Source organism: Poecile atricapillus, chromosome 17 (genome assembly GCF_030490865.1).
Source record: "Poecile atricapillus isolate bPoeAtr1 chromosome 17, bPoeAtr1.hap1, whole genome shotgun sequence".
NCBI lineage: Eukaryota > Metazoa > Chordata > Aves > Passeriformes > Paridae > Poecile > Poecile atricapillus.
Window position 1 is genome coordinate 3307566 of NC_081265.1, and position 24464 is coordinate 3332029.

Consider the following 24464-nt stretch of genomic DNA (forward strand, 5'->3'; position numbering starts at 1 on the left):
TATCTCTTGGGAAAGATTTGTGGAATAATTTAACAGATTTTAAGTTATCATCATTCCCAGTAACACTGCAAGCAGCATACTATAAAGAACACGTAAAGCTATTCCAGAATACACTGATCATTCAGGTTCAAATAAACCCATCATAGCTGTGCAACATGTCAAGTCTTGTAAAAAGGCAGAACAGCAGCTTGAATAAAGCTTTTCCCATTACAAAAAGCCTGTGAGAATCAAGTAGTCCATGCTAAGGCTGTTTCTGCCCAACAATAACCCAACCATAAAATAAAAACTAAGACCTTCTGGAATCATCAATGCAGATACTCTAAATGTCAGGTGCTGGGCTACAATTGATAACCACACATCACAGAGAACCAAATCATTCATTCTTATAGTCATAAAAATATGGGGGGGGTGTGTGCATATGTATATATATATATATATTTATAAATACATACTCAGTATTTTTATATATACACATAAATATGGCATTAGTAAGTTAATTTTTTTTTTATATCTGGAAAATAATATGTGCAGAATATACTGGCATGAATGAAGTAAATTAACATTAATCTGGGTGCTATTTCTTTGTTAATTCATACACATTTAAAGGCTGTTTTTTCTATTTAATTTTTAAAAAGATGACAGAGATCAATGGTCCTATTCCACCCACTTCTATGCCTGTCCAGTGAGAGATGACAAGCAGTTCCCATGACAGTTCCTTTGAGATACTGATAACTGACACACACACCCCAAGAGAAAGTTCCACAGATAAAAGTCACCCCTGTCCCCTATGACAAACCCATCAGAGCTCATAGATGAGAACACTGTTCATTAAAAACAGCATTCTCCCTCCCACCCCTTTAACCATCTTTCAGCTTTCCATATGTCTCTTGCTTTTATTTGCCATCATGAAAGACAACTCTGAAGTTAGAATATTACACCCCTCAATAAGCATACATCAATAAGGTAAAAGAATTTTTTTTTAAATATTAGACTATTTCAAGACTGGTACTGATTAAGCGACAAACAGACTTTTTTAAGGTATTAAACTTTAATTTTACACCTACAGAAAGCAAGTTTATTTATCTTGGTCGATTTTTACAGACCTTTACAAGCAGGCTGCAGAGCCCCACAAATTCCCCAAACTACGACTTGACTATCAGTGAAGACAAACCCATTAAAAAAAAAAATCTGAAACAATATAAAACCCACAAACCCAGAAAGGAACAATTTAAAGATTATCATTGCTAGCACAGGAAGGTCAGAAGAGTAGATCACAGACTGTGTAACAAAACTGTCACCTGAAAAAACTTCCTTTAACATTCAGGAGTTGTTAAAGAATTAAATTCAAAAGGTGGGATCTACCCCCCTTTTCCTTCCAAATCTAACTGATAAACTCTGTTCCAAACTCAGTGAGTTCTCAATGAATTCTGAATAATTTGCATTATAGATGAACAACAGAGGATTAGGAGAGATGGTTAATTCCTTCAAAAATACCCCAACTGAACAAGCAGTGACACATGAAAGGCTCGACTTTAATGTGACACAGGCACATTTGGAAGCTTTAACAAATGTGCATCATCTTGATTTTCTCTGAACTAAGTCCCAAATGCAAAGCAAACTATCCACCATGTCCCTGGGAAGAAAGGCGGAACAATCAGCTGTCTTTTGTCTTTACCTTTGTGAGAATCCTGACATTATCAACTCTTCCTACATTTGTGCACTAAAATAACTATTAAGCCAAATAGCACCACTGAGCCAAAGGCATGAGCCCTGGTACTTGAGCTGAAAAATAGTGAGATCTCTCTTTAAAGAAAAAGAAAAAAAAAGAAAACAAAAAAAAAAGCAGAAAAAGTATTATAAAGCAGATACATAATTTTAAATAAGAAAAAAAACCACTGTTAGCAAACTAACAAATCTGGGCATCAGTTTTAAAAATTCAGACAACTGACTGCAATTCATAACACTATGTAATAAAAAAAGAAATAAGCATACCATGCCTACAGTCTTCATCTGCTTGCCCATACTTTTTCTGAAAGGTAAAACATGAAAAGTTTAAAAATAGCATTATTCCAGTTAGCATAAACAACTACATGCTTGAATTACAAGTTTTTTAAAACTTTTTAGAAACCATTACCTTGTCTTTTCCTGGGTGGAACATGTAAAGAACATAAGTCACATGTCAATTAGAATATAATTAATTCTTAGATTAATTCTTAATTGCTGACACTTTTCTCAAATTCTCAGTACATGGATATTTTAAAAGAGGAGCCTGAATGGGCAAAGGTGTGTGTGTTATATGTTTGTGGCTGGCTCACAACACCTAGAAAAAAATATAAAACTTAACTTTTCGAGACACTGTTTGTTTTTTAATCTTGCACCAATATAGTTAAGCTGAAATTTTAAGATTTGCACATTATTTTACTGTCTTTTCAGTAGTGATTTTAAAGATTATTTTGTTTAGTAAAACAAGAAGGAAAATTTGGATTGTTTTCCTAAGACTTCACGTATCTATATAATTCAAGTCTTTACTGGAAGGTTTTGATTTCAAGTATTTTTCCAAAGTCCCTGCAGACTCACTGCAATAATATCACTATGATGAACATCCAGATAGGTGCCTCAGAGGATTTTAAAAGAGTGATGTCAGAAATGTATTAAATAATCCAAGCACCAATCTGCATATTGCCTTATGGAAGTAATTTTGAGAGGTCAAGTCTGTGGTAACACAACTTCTATTAGAAAAACCAACCTCACTTATTTGTGAATCTCTTCCCCTGCAGAGCCAAAAGATAGGTCACTTCTTCATCTAAGAGGTTTCCCAATTCTTGTTTTGCACACTGAATAGTCCAATCCAGATATTTATTTAAAGAATATTTAAAAACACTCCCTCAATCAGATGGGCAGATTTATCTTAAAGTTGCCCAGCAAGGTCTTGCGACTTGGCCAGACTTTTTCCACCTGAGATGAAATTTCTCCTACTCAATACATGAAGATTTGGAGTGGACAAGACCCCTGTAAATCTGTAATAGCATTTCAGAAAGGTAAGAAAAAGCAGGTTGTAGGTTTATTCTTAAGCACTGAAATGTCCTTCCCTTTAAGAAACTGTAGCTCTGATGCTTTAAAGGAAGGACACAACTTTGGCAATGGGGTCACCTGTAATTCAGGGTTATGCCTCTTGCTTTGCATTTATGAACCTTTACAAGACCCATATTCACCTTTCCACTAAATATTTGCCAGAGTCTAGAAGTTACATCTTTCACCAAATATTCTCTAGTCAAGCCCTGGAAAGCTGGGATTAAGCATTGAAAGACTAATTTTAGGCCTCTGCAAATGGAGGTAAAGCATGTATGAACAAGCTACCTAGATTTTGGCATTTCTTAACTTTGTTTTTTGAGTATTTTTATTTGTGGAAACTTTAATTTCATGCTCTTAAAAGATAAGGTAATTTGGTATGTAATTCAGCATATGTACCCTACTCCCAGTATTTTGCCTTCCTGGAATATTTTTTATTTTTTTAATTTTTTTTTTTTCTAATATGTTCAAAGTATTTTTCCTTATTTGTTTAGAAAACTGTGATTGAGACCCAAACCAAGAGGTTCCAATCCTGAAAAATAAATGGATCAGGGAGAGCTACAAGACAGAAGCCTCATAGATGCTATAGCAAGATGGATTCTGTGGGCAGAGCAACATGCCAAAAATTCTGAGTTGTATTTAAATCTTGACAATACAAGATATTTGACTTTTCTTTCCAGTTCACTAGATACTATAAAGAGTCACACTCACAAGTTGTAAAAAGGAAGCAATTCTATACAGAAGAGTCTCGATTTTGATGCGGTCGAGTTCTGCCTGGCAGGGCTCCGGGAGGTGAGCTGGGGGGTACTGGCTGAGGGAAAGGAGAGCCTCTGTGCAATGCTTCACTGCCACTTCATAATCCTGCTGCTTAAGGGATTCACATGCTTGTTCACATGCCTTCTCTGGTCTTCTGTCTGCCATGACTCAGGGACAGAAATCCTAGAGCGGGGGCAGAGGGGACGATAAAACGTTGGTTAGCTGTGGAATGGCACTGACAACTTGCCAACCAACTTCCATTCCCGTCTCAAGGTGCTGCATCACATCCCCCTCGTGCTAGGCCAGTCACATTTCCTAAACCAAGCTTCTCACTAACTAATTTCTTCCCAGGCTTTTCTCCATCACTCCCAGCTCTCGGTTTTGATTCTAATTCAAGAAGGTACTTAAAGCCCACGACAGATTGTAAGAATGTAAGTAGGGGTTTCAAATTTTAAAGTCAGCATGGATTTAAGCAGAGGCTTTTGGGTCTTCAGTGGCAGCACAACCTTTGCTTTGGAAGGAACCAACTCATCCCTTAAGTGCTGTCTCTGAGCCTGCAGCCACGTACTCCTCACCACCTTCTCTTCCAAGCACTTCTCACCTACACTCGGCAGGAGGAGACGCTTCCTCGGGGTGAAGAACAAGGATGGACAGGGAAGGACACCAAAGACCTGGGAGTCAACAGCAAACAAACCTCTTGTCTCTTCTTTCTGCTGGCTTAGCTACACTTATGGCTGAGAAAGTCTAGATACTCCTGCCATAACAACACCCTAGTGTTGGTTCTTAAATCATTTTGTAGTAAATATTTCAGGGAGACTGAGACAGTTATAAAAAAAAAATCTGTCCATAGATTACATTACCTGCCAATAAACTAAGACAATTGGATATCCACATCTGAACCACCAGAAGAGCAAAGCACTTCTATAATCCCTGCCCACATTCTCCCTTCACTGACATTTAAATACATGATACACATCCCTAGAGACCCTGAACATTAAAGCTGACTTCACAAAAATAGGTTCTGATACCTGAAAGAGGAAAAATCTTAAGAGTTCTCAATTTTGCTTTTAGCAAGCAGCATATTGTCAATATTTGTGATTAGAGATCAACTATCACAATTGTCTCAAATAACTACTTCTAGTCCACTTTAAAAATTCACTGTTAAAAGCTTTTTTTATACTTGGTATTTCAGATTTTCAACCAAAGGTAAAGTAACTTCAAGAATGTAAAGTCAAATAAATGCATTTTCCTCATGAAAAATAATCCATTATCCCACTTTTCCCATTAACACATGCCTAAGCCAACATTAAGAAGAAATGTAAACAAGTCTTTTCATATATTATACAACATAGTGTTCTATTCTTAAATTTCCATTCAGTATCAAAATAATTACATAAAGGAATACTGATTTTTTTAAGATTTAAACCAGCTTCCCTTTCACAAAACTAATATAAAAAATTATCATATACAACAACAACAAAAAAAATCTTCTCTAAAATGAAGGAATATAAGCATGAATATTTTGCAGTTATCCTGGTACAAATCTGTGACGTGTGCCTCTTTCTTAATAACAGCCTTATAAAATATTACCTCATTCATCCAGATAATTCTTTTTCTGCTAAAAATAAGTCCACATTTTCAAACAATAGGAAGAGGCAAGTAGGTTTTGCATTTCCATACATATGAGTAAATTCATTCATGAGGTAATTCTATTAAAGATTCAGCTGGATCACTTAAGCACGTATTTTCAATTACATAAATGTTAGGTATTCTTCAGCTGTGTATGCAAGGATCTTTTCTAGATACAACTAAAAATTGCACTGGTTTCCACTTCACTACCATTTTAGGCCACCGTGTATTTCACAAATCTAGGATCTGCTTCCACAGTGACACAACAGTTAATTGATGTTTTTCTCATGTACATTCTGTTTTCTTCCTAAGGGACTGAAAATAGAGGACTCCATGAACTCTGCTGTACTTTTGATTTCCTCACTTCCTGGCTGACATATAACCAAAATTCCTTTGACCAAAAGGCTGAGCAGAGCTTCTGTGTGTTTCTTCCCAAAGAGCTGATTAAACACAGATCCCATCCTAAGTGACCTGGCCAGCACAGCTGACAGATCTGAAAGCTCTTCTCCCCCAACATGGCACCACGTAAAAGACAAAGATGTTCTTTATCAATTGCCTTTTGCTGACTGGTGGAGAAATACAGAACTCATCTGTTTGAGAAGCTGGGTTTTACACACCCAGCAGAGCCCACACAATTTCTTTGGTCAATTTGAAGACTCCAGAGCACTTACGAGGACATAACTGACCATGAGCAAAATCCTGTGAATTAAATGGAAGCAAGAGCATTAAGGACCAAGCTGCTGGATAACTGGCTAAAGTGAATCACACCAATGACATTTCAGAGTGTAAAAAATCCACCAAAATCACAGTGCTGGGGACACACTGATAGATAAGGAGGCACTGCAGTGTAATTTGTTTGGAAAAAAAAACAAATTATAACAAACAAAACCAGTATGTGGACAACACATGGAAAATGATGCACTCGGGCTCTCAGATTTCATTTCAGTCCCATCTATAGCCATACCTGCAGCTTCAAACATACACATTTATATTTGTGCCATTTACTTCAGACTCCAATCCAGCTCTGGACTATTCCTTGGAGACACCTGACTTTTCCTGCTGACTTCAGAAACGTTTTTTCCTAGTTTTGGTTCCCTAAATCAGCAATTGAGATTTGTGAATGTGAATTACAACCACCTGACTTCCCTACATTTAAAATGGTTCAGAGCAGTTCCCAAGTCCCAGCAGGAGCAGGAAGGTGAAAGTTCCCCTGTGCTGGGCACTGCTGCTGCCTCACCTCAAGGCCAGTGTCCAGTTCTGGGCTCCTCCCTTCAAGGGCACAAATCCCAAAGAGGGGAACAGAGCTGGGGAAGGGGCTGGAGTGATCAGGAGCAGCCGAGGGAGCTGTTGGGGCTCAGCCTGGAGAAAAGGAGGCTCAGGGGGACCTTCTCAATCCCTACAATTGTCTGAAAGGAGGTTGTGACCAGGTGGGGGTCAAGCTCTGCTCCCTGGGAAGAAGTGACAGGACAAGTGGAACCAGCCTCAAACTGCACCAAGAGAGGTTTGGGTTGAACAGGAGGAAAAATTTCTCCACTGGAAGAGTGGTTAAGCACTGGAATGTGCTACCCAGGGAAGTGATGGAGTCACCATCCCTGGAAGTGCTCAAAATACAAGTGCACTTCACAAAACAGTTTAGTTGTCACAGTGGTATTTGGTCAAAGGTTGGACTCTACGTTCGAGGTCTTTTCCAACCTTAATGTATTCATAGAATACTTCATTAACATTCATTAACAGCCAACGAGCGAAGGTACTTGTCAAAAGAAATTTATTTTCTGTTCTACACAGATCTTTATTTTCAAGATTTCAGGTATAAAATAGGAATTTCTACATTCGCTCTAAAAGTAGAATTTATTACAGATTAGAACTGAAAGATGAAGTGTCACAAGCCCTGTACTATATTCCCAACTCTCTTTGCAAAACTGAGCAAATTACTTATGGGCTTCACTTCTGTCTCCAAAACTGAACTTAAAACACTAACATGTAACAGAACAAACATCAGGATTATTAATTTTCTCAAACAGACCTGGAAAACCACACGCCAAAAGAGTTCTAAATTCAATTCTGAGAAATAATTTATCCTCTACTGAAGTTTAATACATCTTCAAAATATTGAAGAACCAGTAAAGAGGCATATTCTCACTGTCTAAAGCTGCATATCTAAAATGGGTAGACATACCTAAGAAATTATATATATAAATATATAATCTGGCATCATACTTTGTATCTCAATGAAACTCCTACCCTCAAGTACAAGAGAACTTACTGAACTTGCATTTCATTGAAAGCCAAATTTTACTCAGCTTATCTTCCACAAAATATTATTTCAAAGACCTGGTTAGTTCCAACTGGTGTAACTTAAACCTTGGTGGCTTTTACAACTAACCATGACAACTTTTTTTTTCCTCCTACAACTAATGATTTTCAGGCTCAATATTCCTAATGAGTATTCCACCTTCTTGCCAAAGGGGTTTTGTAAACAAACATGGAAAGAGTAACTAAAATCCAATCTCCAAATAAAGCTGCACATTTCCCCTCCAGAGCTGCAGAGGGGGCTGGAAAAGGCAGAAGGGACAGCTTGAGAAGGAAGAGTGATAAACAACGTGATCCACACAGTCATTTATTTCCAAGTAAACACTACGCCTGCTTGGTGCACAGGAGGCTCTGAAGAGCTACTCCACAGTCTGATGAGTCCAACTTCAAATTAAAATCGATGTAGGAGGAGAGAACATCATGAACTAAAATTCCAGCGTTTCACGGCAGTTTAACTCATGACTGTGCGCTTCCATGCTCCACATCTTGCTGATGTGTTTCATGGAATCAAAGGGTCCATACACTAAGATAATAATAAGTTAAAGCATGTGACAGTTCCTAAAAAAATTTCAAACAGATGCTTTTTCAATTCACTGTAAAGCATCTAGCCAGATAACTCTCGCTGTACTTCATAAACAAACAGATTAGAGGGCACAATGCTGTTCCTATTAATGTTACTGGCAAAATTCCCAATGTCTGCCAAGACAGAAGGATCAGATCCAAGGTCTCGCATGCCAAGCTGACAAACAGTAGACAAGTCAGTAAATATTTGCATATTTTAACCAAACATTAACATCTCTTGTAAAGATTTATGCTAAAGCAATGATGTTCAACTTGCAGTCCTACAGTGAGACTGGTAGGGATTTACTGTCAATTGAATTTACTTCAAGAGCCACATCCTGGGAATCGCAGAGTGAAGCAAATGAATGAGACCCATTGCCATGGGGAACATGCAGGGGAAGAGCCTCTCCAGCTGCCTCCCATTACAATCCATAAGCCTTCAAACAGTTCTGCTGAGGGAAATAAGCTCAAAATATTCCTTGCCAAGGCCATTCAGCCGTGTCCTCCTGTTAGCAGCCCGCTGTCCTGCGGGAAAGGAAAGCAGGAGATGGATTTGCCCTTCTATTGCCTATTGTGGTCAAGCTGGTGCAGGCTCCAAGAGAGAGCAGGGCAGGAATTCCACTCATCCTGCCCCTCTCTACAGAAATGCAAGCTCTCTGTTTCCCAATCCTTTGGGATTTTTCAGCCCATCTCACAGACTGGAAAGGCTGGCCACCAAATTGGAGAGAAGTTTTAAACATGTAATGAATTCAGGCAATACTCAAGAAAAGACAGCTGGTTTATCAGAATTTCCCAGCAATTCCTTTTTTAAGAGCAAGAAGAGACCTACTAGATTTATTTACGAGGCTGATTGCTCTGTCCTTCCTCAGTAACTTCTGAGCTTCAAGTCAATTGGAACTGAATTCTCCAGAAGTCTGAAGGGTCTTGAAGATGCTGCAGGTTTCATGAAAAATGTGTAACAAGACAGATAACAGACCCAGGGAAAGGTTAAGTTATAACTCAGCCTCTTATTGATACCAAGACATCAGTTACCCCATCAATTACTGCCACATGCTGCCATTTACCATCAAGAGCTGTAGCAAAGTGTCACTGGCCAGTGAAAGAAAAGTCTTATTTATTTTTCTTGCCCATAACAGTCAATGCCATAGGCTGCATTCATCAGTTTAACTGCTCCAGGATCCATCCAATAGTCTCCAGGCTTCACTAAAGCAGTTTCCAAAATTTTTAGATTACAGACCCAAGCAGTGCACATCCCATCCCCTTCTCAAAGCTGTTACTGGTAAACTGAGATGTAAGTAATTCACACATCAAAAATTTGTTATTTCCATAATATATTCAAGTAATATTTGGGAATTCACAAAGTTGGTATGGTTACAATCCCTGTGATTAATGGTTTCCCTCTCATTCAAAATTATCAAGAAAAAAGTGACAATGTCCTTGAGTTTATACAGGTATGGAAAGATCCAGGGTTTAATCTGAATTAATATATTGAATATGACACAATAAAAAAGCTAGCTACTCTGAACATGCCAACATTACAGTTAGAAATCACAGGCCACTGGAATTCAACTATCAAAACTCTGCAAATAAACTGCATGTGAGGCCACACACTATAATAGGGAATGGTACATCTGTCCATATTATAAAGTTGCTCTGGCATCTCTTGTGATCCCATCTTAAGGCAGGCCTGCATCTCTGCATGTCAACTGGTTTTGTATTATTACCAAATACCACTCAAATACCTTTAGATCAGTAAAATAAAATTAGATATCCATTTATTTTCCTTATCTATTGTGGAAAAATAACCCAATCTATGCCTTGAGACAAAAAATAGAATAAAAACCCAAACCCCCTTTATTCAGCCATCCAGGATGGAATAAAATAGAGCTGCACAAAATACAGAAATTACTTACAGAGACATACAGAAAAAAAAAAAAAAATGCACTTTCCTAGTGTCATGACATACTCATCAAAAATAATCCAAGTCTAAAAATTCATTTAATGAGAGTTGATAACAACAGTGCACTGTACCAACATAACAGAGAGGAAAAGGATGGTGCAACTTTCATACACAGAGTGCAAGAAAGAATTATATGAAAGGTGCTTTTGGCTTTCTTTTTTCTTTTAAGAAAAACATAACAGCAGAGACTCACGCACTCATTTATTGTAATTATGGCTGAAGTCTGTAATAGCAGTTAAGAAGTTCTCAGAAATGCACTGCACACCTTACAGAACAAATACAAAAGCCTCCACCCTTGAGAGAGGACAATCTAATCAGTTTTCTGAAGTAACTGAATTACTTTGGCTAATGTTGTACAACTCCAGGCAAAATGACCCTACTTTCAATTCCAAAAATGATGTTAAATCTGAAATGGAGCATACAGAATGAGGCAAGCACATTTCAAGGTTTTATTCTATAGCATAACAGCAGCAAGAATCCTGCTCCAAGGCCTCTGAGGAACATGATATGTCTGTTTGGGGAAGGGAAAAAGGGGAAAGAAGAGGTTCACCATGCCCCTGATCATTAAATGCTTAGACTGTCCTTCCACATTGAAAAATCAGAGACAGCACCATTAATGAGGAGGGCAAGTGATCTCTGGGCACATAAATGAGGATCCGAGTGATCCTGTAAACCTGAAGTATAAAATAAACACAACCACGTTTATTGAAAAAGGAACAAGAGCCTGTGGATGGTTTATCACTCACACAACGACACAGGCAATTGAGATTAAGAGCAAATGCCTTCTGCATCTGGAGCCTCTGCAGTCTTTAAACCACTTTACATACATCACAGATAGTAACAAGTTACATTTTTTTGCATGCCAGTTATGACTTCAGTACAGACTACTAAGTGATTATTAACGCTTTATTACCTTTACTAATCTCTTTTATTTTCATTTTGGAAATAGCAGCAAAAGGACAATCTGTGCACCCAGCAGCAGCAACACTCAGACATGGACAGACTGGCTATCTTTGGCTCAAAATCTGGAAATAACTCATGGCCTCAACACTTGCAACCAACCCATCCACCAACCATCCCTAATACCTTTACATCCTGCCTTTAAAAAGATCTTTTTTTCACACAGCTGTCTGAAAACATCACCTGTCCTGATGAAACTAAGCTAAATACTTGGCAAGTCAAAGCACAGCATCTACGTGACATGTGCTGGTGCTGCCTGAAAGCCATTCACAGCCAACAGATACAAGGTTCCTATTTAAACAAAGCAAATATATACATATATTGCATTCATTAACTTCACAGAACAAATATTGGGTTGTAAAGTTCAATACTCTGAGGTTGTGTGAGGACAAGAGCATCTGTACAAGCTTATGCTGGCCTCCTGTGTGCCTGCATTATTAGGATATTGCCTTTAACTGTGTTAGTCACAGAGCACATTTTCCAAGGGCTACCTGGCAGAATGAGAGGGCAGAACGGAGGCTGCTGCTTAATGGACATCCAGTGAAATACTTCAGCACAGGGCTGAGGCCTCATTTACTGCATGCTCCTCAAATCTCACTCAAATGATAGCATTTGAATGTTTTCATTTACTATTCAATAATGCCTACAGTACTGCAACCAAGTACTTCATAAGAATTTAAAAAATATCTTTATCGTTCTGACGATATTCCCATTTTACAGAGAATTAAGGTAAGAACACACAAGGCAAAAGTTTCTTACTTTTATAAGAAACTTATATAAACTTCTTATATTTACATTAAAAGATCTAGAAGTGATTTCTCCCCCTTATGCTCTGCCTGTACTATACAGCCCTTTTACATGTCCAACACAGAGCACCTGGTGTCTGCAGAGTGACTTCGGAGTATCCAGCATTCCTCTACATCACAACATGGGAAAATTCATTAGAAATACAGAAAATTAAGTGTAGCAAAGATAGGGCTTAAGTAGGATTTGCCTTCTCCCTTTTTGCTATTCCCTACTCCATTTCAGTGACACTTTCTAATTTATGCAGATAGCAAAACTGTATTCCACCAAACAACAGTATTAGCATTATAAAATAAATCATATGTACCCACACTGCACAACCTCCCTTCTATTTATTTTGAATACTAATATTTTTCAATCTCCTTCTCCTCATTCAACCACCCCCATCTCTACATTTATTGTACATAATTCTGAAAAAATATCCATTTTGCACCTTCTGTTTAAATCCAGTCACTGCTTCCTCTGTGATGCAGGAAGGTAGAGCTGGGAGGAAAGAGGAACTTGGTATCAGGAGAACAGAAAGGGAATTTTCTGTGTTCTCATTTTTGTCCAAAATCACACCAGGGAGGAACACAGGAGCCCCAGCATTCAAATTACAGAGAAATCCCGTTTAGCTGAGGCTGAAGCATGTACACTGCAGGGATTATCTTTTACATTTGTACTTAATGCTGATTTGACCAACACTGAGAAGATTTTCACAAGGTTGATCACAAGTACATCCTTGGCAGAAACATTATACAATAATACATCTCAACTTTTCACAAAGCAGCACTATAGGTCATTAGATTATTTCTTTTCTAATTTATCATGATCACAATAAAATATTTTGCCCAACTTCTAGAAAAGATGGAATCATATTGGCAGAACCTTTCTCTCCTCAACAGCACCCAAAAAGTAAGACTGTGAAAGACACCTACCATGGGAAATTTCAACCCAAATAATTAAAATCTGGCAAGCAATAACCAAGTGAAATGAAGAGTATGTCATAGTAGGCATCAGGTAACATAATAATAGGTGGTGCTTCTGCCCCACCTTAAGTTTTTGGCTCCTTCATAGAAAATCTTTACGTAAACAATATTTCATAATAACTGGTTAACAACAGGAATTTGTACACCATATAACTCTGTGTTCACACTGCTTTTTGAGAATAGAGTTTCTCACACTTACCCAAGTTGAGGGCATTTTAATTGAAATATTGTCCCATGGTTACCATTTTATCCCCATAACAACATCACCAATTACTTACTTTTAAAAAATGCATTAGAAAAGTAATTTAATCTTTGCTTCTCTTAATGAAATTTGCCAGAGAAAAACAAAGGGAAGACTCAGCACTGCATGACCAGCCAGCTCTCCATAGAGTAGCACCAACCTACAGGACTCAAACCCAAACACATTTCTCAGAATAATATCCATATGCTAAAAGCTGGTTTAAACATCATAATCCACAGCTTTCCAAACTATGCCTTACTTGTGTCACAACCTCCCTTCTCAATACTTGAATAAAAGAACACAGCCTTGTTCCTGCCTCTACACTAGTGTTTAGTAATAATTTTGACCAAAAAATGAACACTACTCATCTTAAGGACTTACCCAGTCCTTCAATTCCTAATATTGTTCTCCACTGAGTCATAAGGTAGTGCCAGAAGTCCTCTCTGAGAAATGTCTGCTCTGTGATATACTCACATCTGTATCAGTGTGACTAAACATGTGTCACCTCATTTTCAAAATGCCAAGCAAGTGCCAAACTGTGTTCCCAAGGAATGCAAAGGGGAGTCAAAGAAGATTCCCAAGCATCATTTCAACACAGGACACATATCACTAGATTTACAAATATATTTCAGAAGTTTAAATGCAAAAACACATCACAAATTTTCCAGTGCTCACAGAACCTGCCACTCATGCAGCACTGTCTGCAGAGAACACTTGACCATAGTTCATTTGCCAAATTCACCAATTTAATCAGTCTCAGAGACAGAATCAAAATTAGCAGTTCCTAACCCTCAGTCCCATGTTCAATTCACAGCTTCATTTAATACAGCTGTATTTGGATTTCAGAAATAAAAGTGTCTTTAAACTAGGAAATTATTTATCACAGCACATTCCCATGTCAAAAACCAGGCAAACTCTTCCCCACCCCCAGCAGCTCAGCAGTGCCAAAGCTCAGTGGTTCAATCCACATTTTCTCTTCTTAACAGGATATTGTAGCAATGCTGAAACAGTCTTCCCTCAAATGCCAAACTTTCACTTTCACACAAGAACTTCTCCACTCCTGACATGCCCTGGATACTGCAAGGCAACACCCTCCTGGGAGCAGATCTAGGTGAAAAGCACAGCTTTGATCTCCAGGGCAAGTGCAGATGCTACAGGTATCTATCACAGTTTTACTGTTGGAAAAAATGGGGAAAAAATAAAAGCCCCACAAGTTCATTTGCTGTTTGAGATTCAAAATATGAATCACTCTTTCAATTTGCTCAAAAGCAAAAGATTGTAAAAAATCTTCATGCTGAATACCGGGTACATTGCACAGGTCACAAACTGAGCACAGGAATCAGCCAGAACATTGTGCCACAAAACAGGAAAAATTTCTTTCAATATACCTTAGCCTTCGTTGCAGCTTTATAATGAACTTTAATTTATTATAGTAGTGAATAATACTGTGACTGAGTTTTTTGTTACGCATTTACACAGTGCTTAGCACAAAAGGGTCCTACCGTAACAGATTTAATAACACAATCATGCCACCCACAGATCCTCCAAACACATCTTTCCCCAAACCATGTCTATTATGTAACTGTACATGGTATTTTTGTGCACAGTTTTGAAAGTTCAAAGCAGCAACTAACCCTCCACCTCTAAGAACTGCTATCTTTGTTGTAAATTACCTTTGAAATTCATTTTTACATGACCGTGCTTCAAATAGCTCAGTATAATATAGCTAAGCCTAGTCTGGGGAGTTGTCTTTTAACTCTGTATTTTCATTACTTAACCCTTCTGCATATGGATAATGCTTTTATCATGTCCCTGTTTCCTCTCCTCAAATGCCTGACCATGGTAGGACCAACAGCTTCAATTTTTAGACTCTTTCAGAAATAGAATACGGATTCCCAAGTTCTCCCCTCACAGCAAACCCTACACCACAATGTGTATCCAGAACACATTTCCCAATAAAACTCACCCTCCTCATTCCTTTTGAAACAAACATTAGTGATTCAGTCACGTATTTGAAACTCCACTCAAAGAACTGCATCAGCAGGAATGAGCAACGATCCTGCTGTGGTTAACAGCATAATCCTGACAAAACTTGGGAAGCAGAGGACGGGTGTCTAGCCCAGCCAAACAAATATAAACAAAGCTACAGCCAAGTAATATCAGTCAGTTCAAACGACAAAACAAATGTCCTGCACCATTCCAAATGTGTGAGTGTCTCAAGATATGGCCAGAGCACAGTTACCTCAAAACCATTAGCACAAACAACTATAATCAAAAACATCACTGGAATAAAAGACCCACAGCACTGCGTTAGCACAGATTCCAAAATATGCAAAAAACATTCCCCTTAATGACCTCCCCATGCAGATAATGAGAGAAATCCAACAAATTCTGGCTCCCAAGATAGCAGAGGAGTAGATGCAAGGCAGCTATCGTGGCTGGTCCAACACCATTTGGGAATCCCAGCTGAGGGAGAATTTAGTTGAAACTCATGAAGGAACATTACCTGGGAACAGAGGCCAACTGCCCATCCCTGTCCCTCCAAAATTACCCCTGGATAAAATTAAATTTTCACTTAAAAAGAAGAGATTACCATACATGAAGTGAAAAGATACATAGGGAAGAAGCGTTACTTTACATGCTGCCAAAACCACTACACTTTTCATTTGTGGCATTCTTCATTTATGATGTCCACAAAGATTTGTTACCTTCTTGGTTTGCTGAACCACTAAACATTTTCCACCAAATTAAACACTCGTGCTGCATTACTAACAACCAAGATTCTCAAAAACAGCTCATGTTACAGATTTCCTTCTTGCCAGTGAGGTCTGAAGGGCTATGAAAGACCTTTTAAGCATATTTAAGCACTATAATTTTTAGTGTTTTGATGAATACAGTATTTTTGCTATATATAACTATGGGGGGGAAAAAAACCAGACCGTGAAATTCACAGACTGAAAGATCATTTCTAAGTAACACTTACCCTAACTACCATAAAACCAGCTCAGACGACTCCACACAGTGCTCACATTTCTATCCTTCACTTCCTGCCACTGCAACATTCAAAATTTCACACCAAACACAAACCTACTGTTCTTTTTCTTCCAATATTTCATCATTACAGCCCCAAGAATCAGTAGCCTTGCTACTGCTTACTAACAGAAGTATGAAACTTATTTCCCCAAACCACACATAAGCCAAAGATTCAAAACATTCACCTCAGACACATCATTCCTCATGCAAGTGATATTTCCCAGGACTAACAGCAACAAATGGCAAAACAGCTCCCAGTTACATCTCCAAAACATATCTCCACATAACATCACCCTCAAAACTTCTTGCTACCAGCTTGGCAGCACTGTGTATCCACTGCTGCTTGGAAAACCTGTGTAGTTCAGTGCTATTAATTCTGAATTACCTTCCTGCTAAGGTTCAAGCCTTCTAACATCTGACAAGGACTCCATGCCACTCAGAAAATCTCATAGTTGGTACTCATCCGGATGTAGGATGGGGCCACAGTCACCACTCAAACTTTGTAGTCATGAAATGGATCCTCTCAGTGTAGTAAAACTACATTTAAGGAGGAAAATGATTGAAATCTATCATTTCTTATCTGGCTTTCCTGTAACAAGCCTAATTTGGTAATATGGAGGACTCTGAGAAAAAATAACCAGAAAATAACCAGTCCATTTCTAATTTACAACCAGGAATTTGCATATAAAATTACAGAGGAATATTTGGGTATTACGTTATAGCCTCATTAAGTATCCTTTAACTTCAACTGGCAGTGCAATAGAAATGCAACAGAAAAACAAATTCTCACCCATGGGTAATCACAATATCGTTGCTTAAATTCCCCATCCCTTCTTTTCCTACAGTAATATTCACTTTTCTGTGTTTCTCAGACATGAGTGTTGCTTCTCTTGGAAGCCTCATGTTGTAAACATTCGTGTGAAGAGAAAAGCTCAGTAAGCAAAACTGTTTTGGAATAAGGAACCTGAGTCACATATCAGTGTCACCATAATGAAATCCCCAGAAGCTGGCCTGTTCCTGTGGAGCAGCCTCTGACCTTGCAGACTCCAAATTTCCCTGTCTATGAAGCTTAGTTACTTTCTCCCACCCCAAAAAAATTGGGAAAAAAAATGTTTATTTTCCCAGTCAGTATCTCCAGAAGACTAAGCATTCCTTCAGAATTTTTTTTTTAATTCCATACCAATGCTGTGTGGAGACTTTTGAAAAACCAGCCTCTTTTAAAACATTCTCTCTTCTTTGTTGAAAAAGGATGGCAACCACAGAAGTCTGCACTAAGGGGAGGAAAAAAATCCAACATATAAAGTACCATGTCTTTAAATATATGTCATTGATACATACAAACACAAGTGCTGCCTTGCTGCCAAAGGCCATGGAAGAGAGAGCAAGACAAACAAGAATGAAAAAGGAAGGTCTTGTTTGTTCTGAAAATCTAACTCATAATCTTTCCATTTATGGGGTAAAAAATACATGTACCATATACTGAAAATGAGATTTTACCACAGCATCTCAGCAAAAGAAGTGAGGAAGGATTCAACAGCTGCAATATGAGCAGGAGGGAGGGTTGAGATTACAAAATGTGGAATTTCCCCCCCCATGATGAGCCACTGGCAGTGCTGCACAGAGAGAACACAGAGAGATCTGCTTCCTTCCAGGAAGAAAGCTTCAGCAATGCCAGCAGAAACGTCAGGACAGGATTGAAGCTCACTGGGATTCTTGGCCTACTGATCCCCCAGGCAGGGGAATTCCAGCTGTCCAACCACTCTATCCCTAAGCTAGAGCATGTCACACCACCCTTCCTTCTCCTGCTCCAAGCCAGCTCCCACAACTTTCCCCAGTTACTGTCAGGCTGTACACAGAGGATGGATTTAAATTAATTCCAAAGACTTTTTAATTTAGATTTCACTCCTGCTACCAGACCTGTGAGGTCCCACTGACCTCAGGAGGGGATGCCAGTGAGGTGAGAGATTCAAAGGCTTTAATAACCTGAATTGCTTCAGCAATTGTTTCTGCCATTACTAAAATGAAAACACCAAGAATAATGTTCAGTAGCAAATATAAGATGGTAGTAAATAACAAATAAAAACAAACCAACACACTAAAAGTCAGAAAGAATATCCAGCTATAAATGCAAAGGGTATTTTACTAACAAAAACAATTGCCAACAATGGAGAAAAATGGTTCATCAGACTACTAAATTAACAGAGTTGGAAAGCATGAGTAGTATTATTGCCCAGTTCCTACATGGGCTCTTTCATCCACAGGCATCAGAACTCCTTACAAGTCAGTAAGATTCACTATCCCTGTTTTAAATTCCTTCAAAAGGAAATACAAACAGGTGAAGTGATTTGCATCAGGCTCTCCACATCTCTCAAGCACTAGACCCGTACCTTATTCACCTGGGAATATCCCCTCTTCAGGCTTTCCAGACACTCTGACTCACATCTTTTGAGATGTGAATCTCTCTACAAATCCAGCCTCTGAGCAGAAGTTCTCTCCAAACCACAGCCCTTCTTCTACAACCAGATCTGCTCACACTGATCCCAAAGCCCAGGAGGAACTTCTCTGAAACCAGTGAGATTTCACAAAGGAAAAGGATCATCCATGACACATCAAGAAGCAGAACTGGGACAAATTAGAGAATAAGATGATGCTTCCACATCTCCCTTTAAGTTTTAGTCTGATGGGAAGAGGTAAAAACAACCCAAACAAGCAAACAAAAAAAATCCCAAAATAGACAAAAATACCCCAACAAAATCAGCAATTACAACCTTTCAAGCCTTTAAGCCTTTACTTTAACAAGCCTCTACTACAATAAATTCATCTGGCTCACCTAAAAAGGCACAGTGCCTGTATGAATTAGAAGAGGAAAAATGCACACTGTACATTTCGTAAGTCAAAAAAAATCAGAGGTGAAGAGTGATAAAGGAAATGTCATTTCAGCTAGGAAAAATAAAGAAGTAATTTCTGCTTTCAGAACAAATTACAAAGAGAACTCAAGTTATCAGTAGTAACACATAAAATGTTCCTTCACTTACCAATAAACTGCTCTGCTAATTAAAGTTCAACAAAAAAAAGCTTAACTCAGCTTCTGCCACTCACAATTTCTGAGCTGTAAAAGCCAAGGCTACCAAAGTCTGATTCCCTGGGTCTGCACCCCAAGGAGGTGGAGGGAATGTGGTGGCCCCTCGTACACTTTCACTCCTCTAAGTTTTAACTGAATGTTCAAAATCAGCTCCTCCCTATAGCCTGCCCAGCACTCCCAGACAGTCCCCATCACAAAAGCTTTGCCATTAAAAAAAAAGAAAAGGAAAAAAATTGAGTTTTCATTCACAATCTGCTATGGCTCAAAAATACTGAAACAACCAAATTTAACACACATTATTTTAAAGCCTCCCTGTTCTACCTATTAGTCTTGGAAAATAATGTATACTTTCCAAGAATCACTTGCTTATTTTTTTATTTTCTAGAAAGGAACATGTCTTTTCTTATATAAAGGATGGCACGTAACATATTTTATCCTTTGCCTTGCTTCAAATACACTAATTATTAAGAACAACATCAGACAATGTCAACAATCCAAACCATCCCAAATAGAACCAGCCGTGATGATACATACACTCAATCTGTCAATGGGGATATCCATTTTCAGGGTATTTTTCTGTCTCACAACTGAATTCTTTTATTTTTTCAATGAAAAGTGAAATGTGATATTTTAAAACTTCCTGTCAAGCTCACTGTACCTTTGATACAATGCAAAAATCCTGTTACCTTGTTAACTCTTACTCATTTTGTCATTATCTGGGAAGCAGCCTTGCAACTGTTTCCCCCAGTTATTTCTTAATTTCCATCAATGATATGTTTAATCATGTTGCTCTAATCAAACAACAATTGCCTAACAAAGCACTGAAGCCAAAACAACTGCACTCCTTTGGTAATTAACAAAAGGACACCTTCCACCGCAGGAGGGGTAACAGATCCTTCTCCTGCCTGGGGATTTGCCCTAAAAAGATACATATAAGTGTCTGCTGGAAGGGCTGTATTGCAATGTGCAGTGGAAACTCTCCTGTTTTCAGTTTCAGAGCTGATCCAGGGTATAAAAGCTGCTCTCAGGACCTGTGTTAAAACTCCCGACTTCACTCCACTCTCCCTGCCAAAGCCTCCTGCAGAAAACAAAAACATAAGCTCATCTGCCCACCCTTCAACCGCTCCGAGGGGGTAATTTTACAACAGCTGTTAAATTCCTCCAATTTGTTTTTCCATCCCTCAGCAAACCCTACCTACCCCATTTTTTTCACTTCTATTTCACCATTGTTATTTCCTGGCCGTCTCTCCCGTCCCCTCCCGCCCCGCCCGGTACAAAAACAAAGCTGCCTCCCACACCCCCTGCATCCCCCCCGGAGCACCCCCGGCTCGTGCGAGGCATCCCCGGCTCTCCGGCCCGGTCCCTGGGCCCGGCCGGGCGCGGGGCCGCTCCGCCCGCCCGCGGGCCCCGGGAAGCGCGGCGGCGCCGGGGTCCGGCCGAGCGCCCCGTAAACACCCCGCGAGCGGCGGCCGCCGCAGGCCCTCCGCGGACACAGGGCCCGCTCCCGCCGGCACCGCGCGGCCCCCGCGCCCCGCACCGCCCGCCCCGCCGGCCGCGGGGCCCCGCGGGTCCCCCGAGGGCGCGGCGGGGCCGCGGGCGGCCGGTGCGGGCCGCGCTCGGTGCCCGCGGGGGCGGACGGGGAAGTCCCGACTTACCTGTCATTACTTTCTACGCCATCTTGGATCCACTTGTCAACGTCCCACAAAGCATTGTGGGAAAGGCCGGCCCTCCCCGCGGCCCGGAAGGCGGAGGGCGGCGGTGTGAGGGGACGGGACGGGACAGGGACGAGAATGGGATCGGCGGCGGCACGGGGATTGGGACGGGGACAGGAATGGGATCCGGGTGGGGCCCAGAACCGGGACGGAACGGCGATGGGGACAGGGTCGCGCTCCGGGATAGGGGATGAGGATGAGGATGGGGACCGGGACCCGATATCCCCTCAGCCCGGCGGCCGCTGAAGCGCAGCCCGGGATCCCCTCACGGAACAGCGTCCGGGGCCACCTCCGCGCCACCCGCGCTAGAAACCGACTACTTCGAGGGGGGTTTCTGTATTTTCTTTATTTTTTTCTCTTTTTTTCCCCTCCCCTTCCCTGGGCTCGGAGCGCGGCTGCGGAGCCCGAGGGTCGCTGGCGGGACCGGTACCGGCAGGCGGGGGGGCCGACCAGAGCCGGACACGGAGCCCACCCCTGAAAAAATCTTAGAAATTACTCTTTCTCATGGTTTTTCTACTGCATGAGTTGGATTTTTTTTTTTTTTTTGTCTGTTTGGTTTGGGGTTTTTTGGGGTTTTTTTAATTTTTTTTTAAATTATTTTCCTGTGGCTTTTTAAAGTTCTTCCCTCAAAGAAATTTGGGGGAGGCCGGGTGCGGGTTCCGAGGCTGCCCAGGAGCAGCTCACGCTGTCACCGTGTTTTCCAAACCCATCCGCCTGTGCTGAAGGACTGCTCATGAATCCAGAAACTGCTTTGCATAACAGTTTTATTTTCATGGAGTAATCTTCCCTGTTAGTTGTGTTTTCAGACTCTTTGGCAATCAGTTCTCAATACCTACGCTGTTTTGCAGACTGGCTTTTCCAAGGTGTTACTGGCTCAGCTGCCGTGGATGGGTGCCCTGTGCTCTGTATAGGCTGTTGTGCTTTAGGGCAAAGTGGACAAGAAATTGGAGGAAAGCAGCTTACTTCAGAATGTTAGGAAAGTTTATCACCAAAACAGAATTCCACTTTTTTTTAAAAACTTTTCCTTCTCCTTTAATTCAAATAAGATCCAGATGATTTTAGTATTGGATCTTCCTGTATAATGTATTTACATTTATATTTAAATTTACGTCTAATGCCTCATAACTCTTTGAAGAATAACCACCAGCCAAGCCTCTGATGCATTACCACTGCAAGAAAATACTTGTGCCCAAGAAGGTTTTCAATATTCATCAGTAATGCATTTATAGAGAGAGCTCCTTGCAACAATGTAAATACAGGAGGAAATAAATCTAAATAAATCCTTTGCATTTACCGCCCCATTCTTAAGGCAGTCTAATTTTTAATTCAGCTTCATAACTAGTTGGGAGTGCAGTTGTGCTGTTGCAGAGGGGAGTGTGGGTGGTCCCAGCCTCAACCCAGGAGATGCCATTTCAGGATAAAACCCTCCTGTGCTCCTGAGCTCCTGTGAAGCTTGCCATAGGCAATTTCTGCTGTTCCTGCTGCCAGCCTGACACCTTCCCTAACGCTGTGACTTGTGTTTTCTGTGGGCACTGTGCAAGAACAGGGATCAAAGAAAGCTGAAACTGTGTTTAGGATCCAACTAACTTTGTGTCATTCAGTCCAGGTTGTTGAAATGGAGTTAGTCCTTTTACTTTTGAGGCTGGCTGTCTTTGGTTCCTAGTGAACTTTATCTTACTGGTCATTTTTTTCTGTTAGAAAATGCAAAGGTTTTCTTTAAAATAAATGATAATTAGAAAAAACAGTGGAAGATAAATTATCAATGTATGCATATTTTTAGATATAAACACAAATATCCTCTGAAGTTTAATTGGGAGAAGACAAATTTAGTTGGTTTATTTTTTACATAAGCTTTTTACAAGTCCATTTGTTCTGACAGTATTTTTTTTATAATGTGCTAAGAAAAAAACTGTGGCAGTGACTGAGTTATTGGAGGATCTGTTCAGTGACAGACCCCATTCTTACCACTCTCTGTCTCTGCTGATTTAAAGTTCCAGATTGGATGGAGCAAGAGGCACAGGCTGCTCTGAAAAGGTGGCAACTCTGCCCAGTAGGAACAGCCCAGAAAGGAGCTGGGGAAGACCATGGGAACACCAATGTATAAAACACAACATGGAGATGTGCTCTTGCATCCACTGCTTTTAATGATCTTGGTACTTTAACCCTTTTAGCTTCCATATGAAGGAGGTTTTAGTCTGTTTTGTGGACTGGTCAAGAGTATTGCATAAACCCTCAGTGGAGGTGCCAGAGGCTGGACAGGGAGCCAGCAGCTCTGGGATGGGGGTGGCTGCCAAGCACTGCCCTGTTCAAGCAGAGCCTGCAAGCTTGGAACAACTCTCCTGTTTCCATGTGCTGTCCCCTCTAAGCTCTTTCAAGGTCCTTGTTAGCAGATAGAAAGATGAAGACTGTTGGCCCAAAACAAATGGGGCTCCAAGGGCTCATTAACCTTGGAAATTCTGCTCAGCGTGAGAATCATAGCAACTAGCTTAAGGGATGAGATCCCAAATCCAAAGGGCCTCAAAAAACCCAAATTTTTACTAATTTACTTCTGTGGTAATACCCCAGGAGGCAGAGAATGGCCCAGGAACTGGTTAGAGATTACCTGGGAAGAAAGGGAAGAAATAGACTTCCTGTAGCTTTCACTGACATGTTTCAATACAGTATTAAAGGATAATTTAACAAAATAAGATTATTATTATATATTGTATCTTATTATTATAAGATTATTATATTCCTACTACTCTAAGAAGAACTCAATATCTATCTATCTATAGGAGACCTCTCTCTCTCGTTGATGTGTATTACCCCAGTGGAAGCTGCAGTTTTGCTTTCCAACCTCTGCTCTCGAACACAACCCCCCAGGATGAGCTGGCAAGCCAGGCTGTCACTGAGCACTGGGCAAGGCACAGAACCAGATGTGTTGCATGCTGACTATTGCCTTGCATTTCCAGAATTCTCCAGACTTCCTAAATTCCTGGAATCCAATGGAGTTTCATAGCATGAGGAGAGCTCGCAGAGCTAGACTTCTGCCCAAAGAGACCAGGAACAAGGGGTGACACAGAGTCTGGGGGGAGAAGAAAAGCAAGAGTGGATGTTGGAAATGTAAGAAATACCAAAAGTGTAATGGGGATGCATGAGAGAGTAACAAAGACAAGGAATTCCCACTCAGCATCATGAGACTTGACAGGATTCAGATCCTCAAAAGCCTAACAGTGATATTTCTGGAGACTCATTATAATGGTTAAAATTTTAAAAAAGTCTCCAATGAATGCAGCAATATCAAACTCAATTCCACTTGTACATTTTTTAGGATTTTGAAATCTTTCAAATCTAAAAATAGCAATTTCTTACTGGACGTTTAGAAAGCCCACCCTACCAG

At 40.1% G+C, this 24464-nt stretch overlaps 1 protein-coding gene across 7 annotated transcripts in view; it reads right to left on the reverse strand.

Annotated features, from left to right (window-relative positions):
* HELZ (helicase with zinc finger) overlaps window positions 1–21093 on the reverse strand; it is an 84553-nt gene extending 63460 nt beyond the window's left edge. For 4 of the 7 annotated variants that reach the window (XM_058852083.1, XM_058852082.1, XM_058852084.1 and 1 more), the window contains exons 1-3: window positions 21029–21093; window positions 3781–4008; window positions 1993–2029 (exon numbers count right to left, since the gene is read on the reverse strand). In XM_058852083.1, the coding sequence (XP_058708066.1) occupies window positions 1993–2029; window positions 3781–3990 (247 nt within the window). In that variant the 5' untranslated portion in view covers window positions 3991–4008; window positions 21029–21093. Of the gene's footprint in view, window positions 1–1992; window positions 2030–3780; window positions 5086–20404; window positions 20425–21028 lie in introns of those variants that run through there. The other 3 variants (XM_058852081.1, XM_058852080.1, XM_058852085.1) reach the window with 3 other exon arrangements.
* Between the last annotated feature and the right edge of the window lie 3371 nt (window positions 21094–24464).